At 36.5% G+C, this 15546-nt stretch overlaps 3 protein-coding genes across 5 annotated transcripts in view; 2 read left to right on the top strand and 1 right to left on the bottom strand.

Annotated features, from left to right (window-relative positions):
• Positions 1-8132, top strand: part of LOC121737311 (guanine nucleotide-binding protein G(o) subunit alpha) — an 86235-nt gene extending 78103 nt beyond the window's left edge. For both annotated transcript variants that reach the window (XM_042128953.1, XM_042128952.1), the window contains exon 9: positions 8119-8132. The gene's annotated coding sequence lies outside the window, so the exon portion shown is untranslated. The remainder of the gene's footprint in view (positions 1-8118) is intronic.
• LOC121737314 (cyclin-Q) lies at positions 1147-10148 on the top strand. Of its 2 annotated transcripts, XM_042128957.1 has the most exons (3): positions 1147-1892; positions 2328-2434; positions 10132-10148. In XM_042128957.1, exons 1-2 carry the CDS (start codon positions 1227-1229, stop codon positions 2415-2417), a joined length of 756 nt encoding a protein of 251 aa, XP_041984891.1. In that variant the 5' UTR covers positions 1147-1226; the 3' UTR covers positions 2418-2434; positions 10132-10148. The 2 variants fall into 2 exon arrangements, with proteins under 2 accessions (XP_041984891.1, XP_041984890.1); XM_042128956.1 differs by lacking the exon at positions 10132-10148 and having other exon boundaries at positions 2328-2489.
• A 491-nt stretch (positions 10149-10639) lies between these two features.
• Positions 10640-15546, bottom strand: part of LOC121737310 (cAMP-dependent protein kinase type II regulatory subunit) — a 56291-nt gene continuing 51384 nt past the window's right edge. Inside the window, exons 6-7 of the mRNA XM_042128951.1 lie at positions 15255-15344; positions 10640-14289 (exon numbers count right to left, since the gene is read on the bottom strand). Of these exons, the coding sequence (XP_041984885.1) occupies positions 14159-14289; positions 15255-15344 (221 nt within the window). The 3' untranslated portion in view covers positions 10640-14158. The remainder of the gene's footprint in view (positions 14290-15254; positions 15345-15546) is intronic.

Below are 15546 nucleotides of genomic sequence, written 5' to 3' on the forward strand. Positions count from 1 at the left end.
TTTAACCACGCCTCTGGTGCAACCCACTCTAAAAATCATATTGAGGTTTCTAGTATAACTTTTTTCTAATCTGAATAATTTCCGAGAGAGACTCTTCCAAAGTGGTAAAATGTGTGCCCCCCCCCCCCCCCCCCCTCTAACTTCTAAAGTAGGGGCATGATAGTCTAAAAATAATATATGATATACATTACTATGAAAACTACCAACGAAAATTGGTTTGAACGAGATCTAGCAAGTAGTTTTTTTTATACGTCATAAATGGTAAACCTTAAACCAACAAAACAAAATTTTTTCCATCCAACCTATGCGTGTGGGGTATCTATGGATAGGTCTTTAAAAATCATATTGAAGTTTCTCATATAATGTTTTTGTAACCTGAATAGTTTGCGAGAGAGACTGTTCTTAAGTGGAAAAATTTGTGTCCCCCTCCCCCCTCTAACTTCTAAAGTAGGGGCATGATAAGTCTAAAAATAATATATGATGTACATTACTATAAAAACTACCAACGAAAATTGGTTTGAACGAGATCTGGCAAGTAGTTTTTTTTATATGTCATAAATGGTATACCGTAAATTAACTTTCATTAAATCAATTCAAATATAAAAATAAATCATAAACCTTTTAATTTCGTAAAAATAAACCTTATTGCTGCTGCGGAACCCTTCATGGGCGAGTCCAACTCGCACTTGGCCAGTTTTTTTCAGGCTAGTGTGTTTAGACACTTATCCAAGGATAGTGTACGTGCAAAATAAAATCAGCTTTTTTAGGCTTATGCACGTAGCATAGTGGTGATGATTCTTACGTGAAAATTTAATTTGAGAAAATGAAAATACTGCATTTTCCTAATTTATGAAAACGGTGTAAAAACTTTCTGATGATGAGCTAAGCCGAATAGTTGTATAAAAAAATAACAAACACCGCGTCAGTGTCAAATTGACAAATGCTTGAAAAAAAAGTTGGCGTGGGCGTGGGAAGAGTGTGTTCTGCAACATTATCAGTATACAGGCCAGTACCATTTGACGTCTAATAGCCAATCGAATGTCACCGAAATGTTCAAATCGCACTGGTCATGACACTGGGACAAGTAAAAGAACATCCTAAAGAGGACCATAGATTATAGATTTTGGTAACGACGCTTCTGTCAATGAAATAAGAATTCTGAATTATTTTGGCATTTTGATTTTTGGTTAGGTGAATGTGTTATTTATATTACTATCAACTAAAAAATGAAAGACGTTATTGATGTAATGGCGTTACAAAGTAATCGACGCGAGAAACGCTTGCCCGACTACCGTAGTGCCACCGGTCACAGCTTGGCCACCAACTTCATATTCGAGTGCGGCATCAAACTCGGCTTACAGCCGGCGACAGTCGCGGCCGCTGCCGTGTTTTACCACAGAGTGTTCAAAGAGGTCGACAAGAACGACTACGATTGCTACGTTATATGTACGGCATGTCTCTGCGCGGCGGGGAAGTCCAGGGATGAGCCGGTGCGGCTCCGAGACGCCGTGAACGTGGCGCACAACTCCATCAACCGCGGTGCGGGACCGCTGGAGCTCGGAGAAGAATATTGGACGTGGAGAGGAGCCGTCGCCCAGGCGGAGCTGCTAGTACTACGTCTACTAGGTTTCAATTTGGACACGTCCTCCCCGCATAGATATCTGTTGCACTATTTGAGGTCACTACAAGAGTGGTTCCCACCCAACGAGTGGCGTGCGGCGCCGATCGCGCGGACTGCGATGGCGTTCCTACAAGACTTCCACCATTCCCCGGCCATACTAGAGTATAGAGCACCGCACACTGCTGTGGCCTGCCTAACCCTGGCACTGCATGTCCTCGGCGTGTCCGTGCCGCTAGCCTCCACACTAGATGATGACACAGCATGGTATTCTGTAAGTTTAGTTAAAACCTCTTTACTTATGCAGTAGATATCATGCCCAAAATACAGCATAGATTTTTTTCATGATTGCAGGCTATTGCTGCACTCAAAAATATTAGCTATCATATTTTTTTAACCAAGTACAATTATTGTAATTATTGCCAATGGACATTCAACAATTAATTATTGTTGCTGATGCTATTTTTACCAACATTACCATATAGCGTAACCTTACCAAATAACATAGGCCTGTCATCTACCTATAATTTATCTATTTATCTGATGATACTTTAAAGTAGCTTTATAACTTGAACGCTCTGTCTGATAGGTCCCTGTGATTTATTGGGCAAAATTATTTTTATGAAGTTTGCCTATATTAAACATTAGCAAAATACTCTCAAAATAATCTATTATTTTTTTTATTTATTTCAAATGGTTTTTTTTTCAGGTATTCACAAAGGATTTGCAAAAAGACAAGAACTGGGAAATAATGGAAAAGATTATGCAAGTTTATAGTCGAGAACCAGAACCAATATAGTGTGACCCTAATTAAATATTAATTTATAAGAATGTGGCATTGGCTATTAACAAAATAAATGAGTTTTCAAATAAAGTTTATTTTGTATTTAGCCTAGTAAACGAATGATTCTGCTTGGAAAAGTCGAAAGCAGAAATTTTGACTTTGGTACCTTGTTTAGACTAGTTAGGAGATAAACATACTAAAAGTCCTGACCCCTCCGAGGTGAGCCCGATGGAGGGGGGGGGGGGGGGGGGGGGGGGGGCAAAGAAGGTCCCGTTTTTTGATTGGTTTTTTGCTTACTCATCATAAACGATAATATCATAAACATGATTTTGAGGGTTTCGTACCCAAAGGTTAAAACGGGACCCTATACTGAGACTTTTATGTTTGTCCGTCTTCCTGACCGTCTGTCTGTCCATCTGTCTGTCCGTCTGTTTGTCCGTCTGTCTGTCCATCTGTCTGTCCTTCTGTCTGTCCGTCTGTCTGTCTCCGACTATAACTCAAGAAAAATAATAGCTAGAAAGTTGAAATTTTCAGAGATTATGTATTTCTGTTACCGCTATAACAATAAATACTAAACACAAAATAAATTAAATATTTTAGGGGGGCTCTCATACAACAAACTTGATTTTTTTGCAATGTTTTGCTCGATATCTATCATGGTATAAGGTAGGCTGAAATGTTCACAAAATACTTAGTTATATTTAAATACTTTAATAATTAATTTTTAAAGAAGGAGGGGCATATCGTCCAAACTAATGTAGCACTTTGAGACATACGCCAAATGAAAGGGCTTGAAAAGTTAAACATTTTATTGTATGACGAAAAATCTCTAAACCATGGGAGAAAAAAGTTAATGACGGTAGAAGGTAAGAAAAAATCACATAAAAACACCCTAGATTATTGCATCAATTTATAGTGTTGCTGGTAAGGAATGACTTCTGGAAAGTAATTGTATATGGCAAACTTGAGGAAAGTGTTGTATTTTAGTATATTGTTTCATATTTTTAAGAAATGTATGGGAAAACAATAAAACCTTAAAAATCTAACCATTCCTGGATTTAACCGTACATCGTTACCTTGGAGAATTTGTTTATAATAAGCAATACTAGCGAATGGTGCAATAATATAGGGTGTTTTATTTTTCCTAAGAAATAAAAAAAAACACCCTTTATTATCGCACCATGCGCTAGTTTTGCTAATTATAAACAATTTGTCCAAAGTGATATTAAACGAATAAATCAGGCAAAGGTTCGATATTCAACATTTTATTGTTTTTGTATGAGAAAAATCAAGTTTGTTGTATGAGAGCCCCCCTAAAATATTTAATTTATTTTGTTTTTAGTATTTATTATTATAGCAGCAACAGAAATACATAATCTCTGAAAATTTCAACTCTCTAGCTATTATCGTTCTTGAGTTACAGCCTGGAGACAGACAGACGGACATACAGAAGGACAGACAGACGGACAGACAGACGGACTAACAGACGGACAGACAGATGGACAGACAGACGGTCAGGAAGACGGACAAACATCAAAGTCTCAGTAATAGGGTCCCGTTTTTGGGTACGAAACCCTAAAAACACACTTGAAAATCGGCCAATTTTAGAAGCTCATAGCGGGGAAATGATTGGAGATAGATACAAAGTGTAAAGGACGAAGTTGTGGATAATTTAATTAGATTTTATTATGTAGTAGAAGAGAATTTCGTACGAAGCACCGTTTTTGATGAGTAAGCAAAAAAACCAAAAAACGGGACCTTCTTTCCCCCCCTCCCTCGGGCTCACCTCGGAGGGGTTAGGACTTTTAGTATGTTTATCTCCTAACTATTCTAAACAAAGTACCAAAGTTAAAATTTCTGCTTTCGACTTTTCCAAGCAGACCCCCATTTTAAGTAACTTATTCAACATTGCAAACTCCAGAATAACTTACGTCACCATAGGTTATAATATCGACACCTTCTATGCTCTACATCTGTAAAATGCAAATTTTCCTGAATAGCCATAAGATTTTAATTTTGAGTTTAGATATAGAATTCTATTTACTTTATTAAACATAATCTGGTAGTGAAAATAATGCCAGAAAAGGCTTACGGCTCCAGCTGATTAGCTTAAAAAATCGGCCAAGTGCGAGTTGGACTCGCGAACGAAGGGTTCCGTACTAATACAGAGCAAAAATAGGCTAAAAATTGTGTTTTTTGTATGGGAGTCCCCCTTACATTTTTATTTTATTCTAATATATTATTAAATAATTAAGTACATATATAACGAAAGATTGTGTGAAAAATTTAAGTCCCTACCTTTTGCCACTATTGAATCTTCTATCTATATATATAAAACTCAATGGTATGAGCTTCAGCTTAAACTGACATAGTGATCTATAAACGCACAGCCCAAACCACTGGACGGATCGGGCTGAAATTTGGCATGCAGGTAGATGTTATGACGTAAGCATCCGCTAAGAAAGGATTTTGATAAATTCCAACCCCAACCCCAGGTTAAAATAGGGGATGAAAGTTTGTATATAATAATACTTCTTAACGCGAGCGAAGCCGCGGGCAAAAGCTCGTATTGATATAGAGCGAAAAAGGCCGAAATAACCACGTCAGTTGTATGACTTGTATGGAAGCCCCCCTTAAATATTACTTTTATTTTGTTTTCAGTATATTTTGTTGTTATAGCGGCAACAGATATACCCAATCCCACATGCCCATTCCCGCTATCCCATCCCATGCTAATTTAAATTGTAATGTAAATATATTAAATATTATAAAATTTAAATATCCCACATATATAAATATTATTTCCTTCCATACATACAACAAACGTGATTTTTTCGTCCTTTTTCGCTCTATATCAATAATGGCAAGAAGTAGGCACTTGAATTTTTCACACATTCTTTTGTTATGTGTACTTTAATATTTAATAATAATATTAAGGTAAAATAAAAATTTCTTCTTGCTTCCTTAGAAAAAACACAATTTTAGCCTATTTTTGTTCTGTATCGGTACGGAACCCTTCGTGCGCGAGTCCGACTCGTACTTGGCTGATTTTATTTAGGTTTCTGACTACTATATTTTTTAAATAATCTTGAAAAACAAAGTGGGGGCCATATTACCACCTTCTCCTATAATGAATTGTAGGGTAGTTTTAAATATTTTTAGCAGTCTGTCGGCTGTCGCCTCAGCTCACATTTTATTAACGTCTCGAGTCTCGCAGTCGCGTTTACGTGGTCGCGATGATAAGTCCGGACTCATCCCGGAGCCCTGGGACTACGATTTGTACCGACAAATCGTGTTGAGTTCTCTGGGATATAGGGAGTTTTTTGCACGTATTTCGTTCGGCAGCCGAGGTTGATGTTGCATCCCTCGATAGGCAGCTGCATCGCGTGCGTTTAAATTGTGGTAGGATACTTCGTGGCGTGCACTCGAGTGCGGTGCAGTGTAGTGGCGGCCGAGCCGAGCCGTGCGGAGCCCGTCGACCCGGGCCGAGCTGAGCCTAGCGGAGCCGAGCCATGCCGAGCCGAGCGATGCTGAGCTTATAAGCCCAGCTAGCAAAGCCGAGTCGAGCCGTGCCGAGCGAAGCCGAGCGGAGCCGCGTCGGCCTGTGCCGAGCCGAGCCGTGCTGAGCCGTACACAGCTGTACCGCGGGACGCCGCATCGCCACCACTCAGGTAATATTTCTACCGGTAATAATATTTCAACGACTTTAAATTACAGTGCTTTGTTGAATATCATGGGTTTTCAAATTACACCCCCGCTGTAGTTATTCTTTCAACAGGCTCAAATTTTACTAATTTAAAGTGTTTCTTTCCAGAAGAACAGTGTCAACGCGGCTGGAAAACCGTCTGAAAAGTTCGATGCTCCTGATCTGCAGGTAGGATTATAATAAAATACAGTTTATATACTCACGCAAAAAACAAAGTGAAACAATCAGGATTAAGACACAAATATAGTCGATAATAATATTAATATCTTCTTGACAAAGCTCTAGAGCTTTCAATTTTGGGGTAGGTTTCCGAACCTTTACCTAGGTAAAGGTTCGGAAACCTACCCCAAAATTGATGGGGAGCGGGGTGAGGGGGGAGGAGGGGTAAACACCCGCCGTCGTACCAAAGTCCAAATCTACACTGAGAAACCCCCAGTTTTGGTGCTACTCACCTTTGAAATTTTCGGAATTCTGAGGCTACATCATAATTATATTTTACTCTCGGCAATTTGCATGGTGTTTTTAAAGCCTAACCTACAGCGTGTTTTGTGACGGTTGCCGGCTGCTGCCGAAGCACAGTCGCAGTTCTAACCTAAACAACTTTTGGACTTTCTGGATTGTGTTTATTTCTGTTTTAGCGGGGGGCTGCGCCCCCCCGAGCCCCCCTTTTATTTTATAACGGTTGCCGGCTGCTGCCGCAGCACGCTCGCTGCGCTCGCTTGGTTCCTTTTGTGTTGTGGTCTAGGTTCCAACCTAACCTACTTTTGGACTTTATAGCGCCGGCAGCGGAGGCACTACCTATATAGTAAGTAACACATAAACACCATAAAACAGATGACCTTATCTCAAGATTACGAAAATTTCAAATGTAAATTTCTCCTAAATAGGGGGGGGGGGGGGGGGGAGTTATCAAGGGGTGGGTGGAAATGGCACGAGGAGGTTTTTCTCACCCAAAACATCCTTCAACCCATGTGAGCACCAAAAAATTTGGGGTAGGTTTGTGAACCTTAGCCAAGCTTTCTCGAAAACAAAAAATAATAAATGACCGAAATTATAGCTGTTACATAAAAAAATTAATAGACGACTGCCGCACTCAGAGGAACATTATTTTAAGCCCGGCCGCACATTGTCTGAATTCTGATCAGAAACAGTTGAATTTCGCCGGACCGCCCGCGCCACCCCGCACACTATCCGAAATATCCTTCCGGCGAGTTCGAGCTCACTCGGCTCAGTACAAAATGTTAGACAGCGCCAGGCGCGCACTGGCACCTGCAGCGCCCTTTTTGCCCGCCGTGTGCGTTGCTAATATAGGATTCCCTTTGTGCTATCGTTCGCGGCGAAATTGACCGGCCCGCCCCGCCCCGTCGTCTGCAAAGCGCCTAATTCGGCACCAACCCAAAATGAGTCTTAGGGGGGTTTTACATTATCATATATATTGGATCATTTCTATGATCATATATAGGATCCAATATATATGATCATTTGATCATATCTGCATATTACATTATCATATTTCATTGATCCTATTTTTACGCCATATGTGAGAGCGCTAACGCTGACAGGTATTGACGTCAGGGTTACTAGGGCCCGTATAAATAGTTGGCTTTCAAAATTCATGTCAAGACGCTAGTTGGTTGATATCCTCTCAAACACTGATCAGCAACTTAGGATGTTATCTAATTAATAGTTTATCATCAGGAGCGTTTCGGTTGATACTAATATCATGATATCGACTCAATCACCCCAAATCAGCAACTACCAATCCAAATCAGCAACTAAATATTATAAGCCTATTCTACACATACGAATTACGTTTCGTTTATACGATTAAAAATCGATTTTATTAATAAAATAAAATTTTACTATATTATCTTTATTTACTCACATATTTATAACACAAATTACCAAAAGTAATTAGCCTTGATATTTTTGTATTATCCTAACTCATTTTCGTTTAAATTAAATGAAAAAACACATAACTCTATAACATATTTTATAAAACACGTTTAGTCAAACGGAACGCGTTGAAGTCAACAGCTGACTGCTGTCACTGTCAAGTGTCAAGTATATGTTTATTTCTAGGTTATTTTCAAAGAAGAAGAATATTGTTAAAACTTTGTAAAAATCTTTAATTTTTTCGTTAGAACTTACAAGTACTAAGCATGTATTAAGTTATTTATAACTTTACCGAAAGCTGTGTAGTGTGTCATAATGTTTTGTGTTTCTTTATTTACTTGCATACTTTATAAATAGTCCAAAGGGATGTTATTTGTTAACCCTATTCTTTGTTTCATGCCAACATACGTGGTTTGTCCAACAGTGACTACTAATAAGTTATTTTTTTTACGTCCGTGGTAATAACACACATTCTTGCTTTCTTGAAGATAAATTCAGATTCAATTAAAGAACTGTACCTGCCTTACCAAGGTCGTCGATGTAGAAGAATGTTATCATAGAAAAATGTAAGAAACTACTGAAAGAACATCAGTCAGTCATCAATTGGAAGTACTTAATAACTTAAAAAAAAGAGCAATAAAGAAAATGAATATTAATTTTTTTTCAAGCATAATAATATAAGTATAAAAATATAAACTATGAAATTGTTCTGTACAAAAAAGCTTATTAGCCTTATTACATTTTAATTTCCTAAATATGTACAACTTTCTATACTTATAAAAAAGGTAACAAGAAAATATTTGACACCGTCTTTTATTTAAGTAAGTACCTTATTGTATCTAAAACAATTTTTTTAATATTATTACTTAGTAAGAAGTAATTTTGTTAGCAAAATTATAGATTAGGTATATTTATCAACAGCTCACACAGAGCTGTCTGAGTTTATCTAACCCTAAGATCTTGGCAAGATGATGTTATATCTCTATTGAGTTATAACTACTTATATCTGGCTCTGAAGTTTGATTGATCCATTTGTATATTTCAGTAAGTTGAGTGAAATATTCTTTGGACCTTCTACTGAATCCAATCTTATTAATCCTATCTGAATCCAACTTAAAAATTGAAGTTTAAAGTTTACCTTTTTTCTTTACTTTAGAACTTGATAACGCAGACACAGTGTATACTTTAAATATTAAAAATTTCAATAACAATTTTCATTTTCTTTTAGAGGATACTTTAAATATTTTGTTTTGTTTCTGTGGCTAAGAGTTTATAATGTAACTGATGAAACATATTATGCTAAAAGTTAAAATAAGGATAATGTTGAAGTAAAAGAGTATTTTATAATCCCTACCTTATACTTAACCTGTGGTGTTTGAAAAGATTAAAGATCCTATTTTACCAAATAAAATCCATCCCAATTGTGTCTTTTGGACTATAATAGTTGAAAGGGACTTAATTAAACCTCCTAGAATTCTGTTACTTTAGCACAGTCCACAGAGCAAGTCTATCTTACTAATTCATTTACTGATGACGAAGGCATTAGGCAATATAATATAACCTTACTAGTTGGCATTAAACCTGTAATTTCCTAACTTAAATATTTTATTGTATATATTGTATTTATTATTAAGTATTATTTATTTATTTTATTGTATAAGTAATTTTATTAATGTATTTTAAATCGCATGTTTAATTTTGTGCTTTTGATAGTTTTTAATAGTAAGTAACTATACTTTTGCACATCACCATTTTCCTGGATTTATCACTGAATGTTAAAAGGTTGCATGAAAGAAATTGCTTCTATGTAATATGCCGCCTTTGTGTACTTACTATATGTCTTATTTATCAATATTCAATAATTGTTGTTAATATTTAAGTTTTATTGTATTTTTTGCACAATAAAGTACTTACTTACTTATATTTGTTTATTAATTAATTTCAGTAGACTGCATAAGCCTTTATTAGTACTTGTGGCAAAATAGATTTGCAGAGTATGGTTTATTTGAGATTCATTATTAAGTATTTATATTAGCTTGATAAGGCGGTTTATATACTTACTTTTAATAGATTAATTAATAAAATAATGTAATGTGATGACTACTCTTGCCCCGATTTAAGGTCAAAATGTATTAAACACTGTAAGTTCGTTTTAAATATACATTACGCACTTAACAGCTTGGTATATTAACTTTGTGTTAGAAAATAAGCATTCCATATCCCAGAAAATACTCTTGAAATTATTTATTTTTTCTTCTTATTGTGGGAAAAATCCCTACGATGGTATCCCTAAGATGGTATTTTTCTCCTAATTGTGGGGAAAATCCCTAAATTGGTATCCCTGAGCGCGCTTAAGTCAAGGTCTGCCCACACTCAAGAATTAGCCACTCAAGCACCAGTTTGACAGTACACTTGAGTGCAAGATTTCGTTTATTAATACTTACGTTGCGCGCTCAAGCGACAGTTTGACAGTACAGTATCTATGATCAAGGAAGAAATGAATCATATGTCTATAATACATTATCCAATATAATTGACTCAATGATCTCAGATCCAATATATACCTATGATAATTTAATATCCTCCTTATTCTAGTTATATTGTGAGTAGGGAGACACAAAAAAAAACAACAATATAAGATCTACAAACAAATATAATTCAGTTTTCTAACATTTTACGATACATAATTAATGTACAGGGTAAGCTCATGACGTGGATAAAGCGACAGTTTGTTGACTACAAGATGTATTGTGTGCAATGTAGGATGTAGCTAGAGACCCTCCCACTGATATGCTTCCTTATGAACGTCCCATGGACACTATGTCCTTGTCAGATTACAAATCTACATTAGACACCAATGACTAGTAATTTATAAAAATTTACGCTAGTATTAAGCGTATAAAATTCCTTCACATCTAATTAATGTTTCACCTGTACTCGATAAGTTTTCTGTGCGTCCCGTTGGAAGACAACACAAGACTTGATAGCTGCGCTTGTATCATGCAATCGAGACTCCGTAATTGAAAATTTTGCTAATTAACATTAGGGATAGCCTTGTATATTAGGATTCCATTATGTAGGGTTACCAGATGTTGGAAGAATATGTGATACCACCAAACATTTTTGACCCATTGTGCTTTTATAAATATTACTTTGGAGTTCAAAGTGTTTTAATAAATTATCAGCCATAATATACCTGATATTTGAACTCAAAATATTCAACCAGCGAATATCCCGATGTCCTCATCTGGCAACCCTATTAAACATCAATTTACATAGACATGTCTTATCTATTTTAATAAAATCTATATTATAGCTTACACCGAAAGAATTTAATATATGACAACAATGACAGTTATTTATTGCACAATATTACCACTACGGGAGGTACACGGGGACACACAGAGTGTACATAAAACAATGTCATCGTAGAAACGTTAAATAATATATAATCTTCAATAAAAATATTCATTGGACGCATGGATTATAGGTACACTTGTATATTTAGATGTATATCAAATAATTTCATCTCAGCCGCACCGGGTTATGGACATTTTCATATGGATCGTAAAAATTAAATTTGTGCTAATCGCTTAAATAATTTAATGCCAAGTTCGACTTGGTACTCAAATAATATTAGGGAATATACTCTACATCAATACACCACACGAGTCATAGCCCACACAAAATTCCAATGAAGGCAGCACGAGTGAGTCAAAAACATGAGAACGGTTGTAGGAATAGTTTGTTCTTAGGCACTCGGAATGAGAGATACAATTACAGCAACAAAAATAAATGTCATTTAAATAAATTAAAACAAAACTATTTGTATAACAAAAATAATCATATTAACATACCATCAACTAGGGAATGTAAAAGATAACAAGGTCAAAATATATCGTGAAGCGGTAAAAAACAAAAACATCTTCTGTATTTCATTAACAACTTGAGTTGAGCAGCACCAGTCACATTAAAGAATAATTCTAGAACATATTTTTTAAAGAACTTTTATTTTAGATTTATGTTTTCTATGTTTGGTGAGTCAAATCATAAATAAAATCAAACAGCAAATCAGACGAGGTACGGTTCAACTCAAAAATATTGTATGGCAACGTAAACAATTAGTAGTGTACATTCGTACACAGCGTGAGAGGCCACACCTCAGGACAGCTACACTCCATCCAATTACCTAATCTACATATATTTAAATTACAATAAGAAGTGACAAAAACTAACTACTACATAGTAAATATAGCCTTAAATATAGTGCTACATGATTTCAATGTACTCAACTACTTTGGCTTTCACAAATCAAGGATTTAACACAAATTAATACTGGTGCAATTTACCTGAGGGAATCGAGTTGGAGTGCAAATTTCTCATTAATGGGGCTCCGAATGATCCAAGCCCGGATTCGAAGGAAAGCTTTTTTTCTTTCATAAATCTCAGTGTCTCATTTCATTACACCTCAGATCTAGTGTTGCAAACTGAAATATAGGAACTAAACTAACACAAATTCCCATATATTTGTAACTTACAACATTTAAAAAATACTCTGCAAATAAATACATTTGTTTTTAAACAATGATTTAATTTGCATCAAAGTGCAAGATGTTCCACATATAGTATGTCCATAATACATTCTCAATATACACAGATACATTAATTTAATCCACTAACCGTAACAAATAAATTACCACGTGAAGAGATTTAATCTAATCACCGAATAAAATTAATTACCCACAAGGTATGCCATAGACGCCTGGTCAAATAAATGTCTTAATAAATAAATTGGCGACAGCTGGAAATGTAGACGAGTGCCAGATAAAATTGCATCGTCATTCCACTAAAAGACATATTTAATGATAATAATTTAACGACTAAATGCCTTTCAATATAGTTTATCTAGGTGTTCCCATTTGCAGTCATTGTTAAGCAACCAAGTGTAAAAAATGAAGTACCTATTTATTCAAATTTGGAATGTGGAATTGAAACATAATACTGGCTGGTTGACGCTAGGCGCCAAAGTGTTCGAATTTCAAAAATTAAAATCTTGTCTGTGGTTGCTTTCCAATGACAGATCATAAGTGCATTTAAAATTATGTCTACTAAGGCATTTTATCTATCTAATATAAGCGTATTTTTATAACAATGCAATATTATCCTGCACCGTCTCTTGTCCGTTCCGATCCACGACGTAATCATAAAAAATGGCACTTAATCTTTGAATTTAGCTACAAAGAGAAAACAACTACAATATACGACACACACCAAGAAAATTCAAATCAAACTAGGAATTTTTAAGTAGGAATAAGAAATTTTCACGTTAGGTACGATATTGTAAGAAATAGCATGTAGACAAAAATATAGGATGTACTTTGTATAATATGGCACCTACACGTTAAATAATATTTGAAAATAAATATATTTTCATCTATTTTACGGTAACGGAATAATCTAAAAATATGTAAAATAATTTAATGTCCACATTTTTTTAAATACATTATTGTTGGCATATTGTACGTGTAAATTTCTCTTTTGCCCGGAAGAAAAATTCTCATATGTATTTAGTTAATTTCGCTTAGGAAATTTAGAATCTTATTCTATGTCCATTATATCTAGCCATCACTTCTAAAGTGACCTAGCCTGTAACAAAACAAGATGGAACTTTTTAACATATTTTTTGTATGCAGATTATTATTTATCGGTTTAGGGTAAGATCTATATAATGGTAAGGTCCACATTAGAAGTGATAGCTTTAGTGCGAATATATCAATTTAGAAAGACTTAAGTTCTAGGCAAAAAATATTTTCAAAGAGACATTCTTCAAATAAATATAAAGAACCTTGAGGTACACAGAAAAGGAATCGATGGAACTAAATACATTTTATGCAGTCTCACAAACAAATCTACCCAATATAACGCGAATTTGACTCATTTAAGGTTTGGAAGTGTTCATAACATTTTAACCGAAATTTAATCAAATTATGAACATTTTAATTTGGTTTATTTATAGACAGATCATAATTTGAAGTTACAAACAATTTAATATTAAATTGTGAATTACAAATTTGGGGGTAGTCCGTAAATTACGAGGTTATGGGGCCAGGCGAGTTGGGTGTGAGACGGCAGTCGGGTGCGCGGGGGAGCGCGCTCATCGCACGTCCGTGAGGTTGCTCTTGTCGCCGAACAGCTTTACGAGCTGTTCCTCGTAGTCGTCGATGTTGCGCTTCATAATCTCCATGCACGGCCCCAGCAGACGCTCGAACGTCTCCACGTCCAAGACTGGAATTGTGATAAATTGGTTTTAATAAATTACGTTTGAAAATACAGTAAAAACTCGATTACCTGGACTAATTTATGTCGTTAAGCGTTTGGATAGTCATAAAGAAAAGCGGGTTCAGTTTTCTTGGTTATCATTTTATATTATGGGGACCAGCCTCATATCTTTGTGGGAAAAAGTTATAGCTAAAAGAAGTCAATGAAAAATCATTTATTGCAGACATATAGAGCCTACGCCAGCCTGCCATGAGTACAGCGCTGCGGAGCACACCCTCGAGGTGTGCGATCTTTGGGCCGTACAGCGCCATGATCTCACGGCGGTGCATGGGCGGGACCTCTCGCTCTCGAGTGTGGTTCGCTGCATGCTCGAGAGTGACGAGGCCTGGCAGGCAGCGGTCTTTTTCTGTGAAACCGTAATTTTACAGAAAGATACCGCAGAGCGGAGAGCAGAGAATAGAGAGGATGACCCATCCTCCGTTCCGCTCCGCCGGCGTAGGGCGTTACGTGAACCTCCTAACTCTCGAGTAATCGGGGCTCCGGATGAGAATAGGAATCTCCTCGGCTTAGCTAGTCCCGGCGCCGACGGGAAAGCTTGAATTTGCCGAAGCGTTCCCTTATTTTGGTGCAAGTCCGGTCTCTTAGAGGTAGACCGGCCGGTCGTGGAGGGAGTTCTTTGTTTGTCAGATCCAGGACATCCCTTTTATACGGCTCATGGCAAATCGCAGGTGGTTTTAGTGGGTAGACTCGGCGCTTCTCGTCGACCAGTCTCACATATCCCTTAACATGATAGCAGTTTGACACGATGGACCCTAAGGCTACATAGCCTTGGTGGCAAGTGGAATAATATCAAAAACTCTCAAAAATGGGTGTTAAAAATATCAAAGTATCGCTTTTTTCATTGTTTCACCGCGTGGGATCGGACTCCAATTTTGAAAGTCCTTAAGCTTATAAGTACATAATATACTCACATGCCACCTTAGTGGGTCCAACAGCATAGGCGGAGGCGGCGCGCGGCTTGTGGGTCACCAGAGCCAGCTCACCGAAGTACCCACCCTTGCCTGTGAAAACATTACATTATATTAGAACAGCGCAAATCGGAATTAATTTTCTAATAATTTTGAACGCTTAAAAGTCTGATATCGCTCTCTATAATATTATGCTTACAAAATATGGTTGCTAGCCGTCCTGTTTAAATATTATTTTTGTACTACCAGCAAGTCTAGCACGCGTATCATACTAATGTTACGGGTACTTACGACT

This window comes from Aricia agestis, chromosome 20 (genome assembly GCF_905147365.1).
Source record: "Aricia agestis chromosome 20, ilAriAges1.1, whole genome shotgun sequence".
NCBI lineage: Eukaryota > Metazoa > Arthropoda > Insecta > Lepidoptera > Lycaenidae > Aricia > Aricia agestis.

Coding starts and splice junctions, on each gene's coding strand:
- LOC121737314 (XM_042128957.1), top strand. CDS start 1,227: ATGAAAGACGTTATTGATGTAATGGCGTTACAAAGTAATCGACGCGAG. Junction 1,893..2,327: donor ATGACACAGCATGGTATTCT/GTAAGTTTAGTT, acceptor TTTTTTTTTCAG/GTATTCACAAAGGATTTGCA.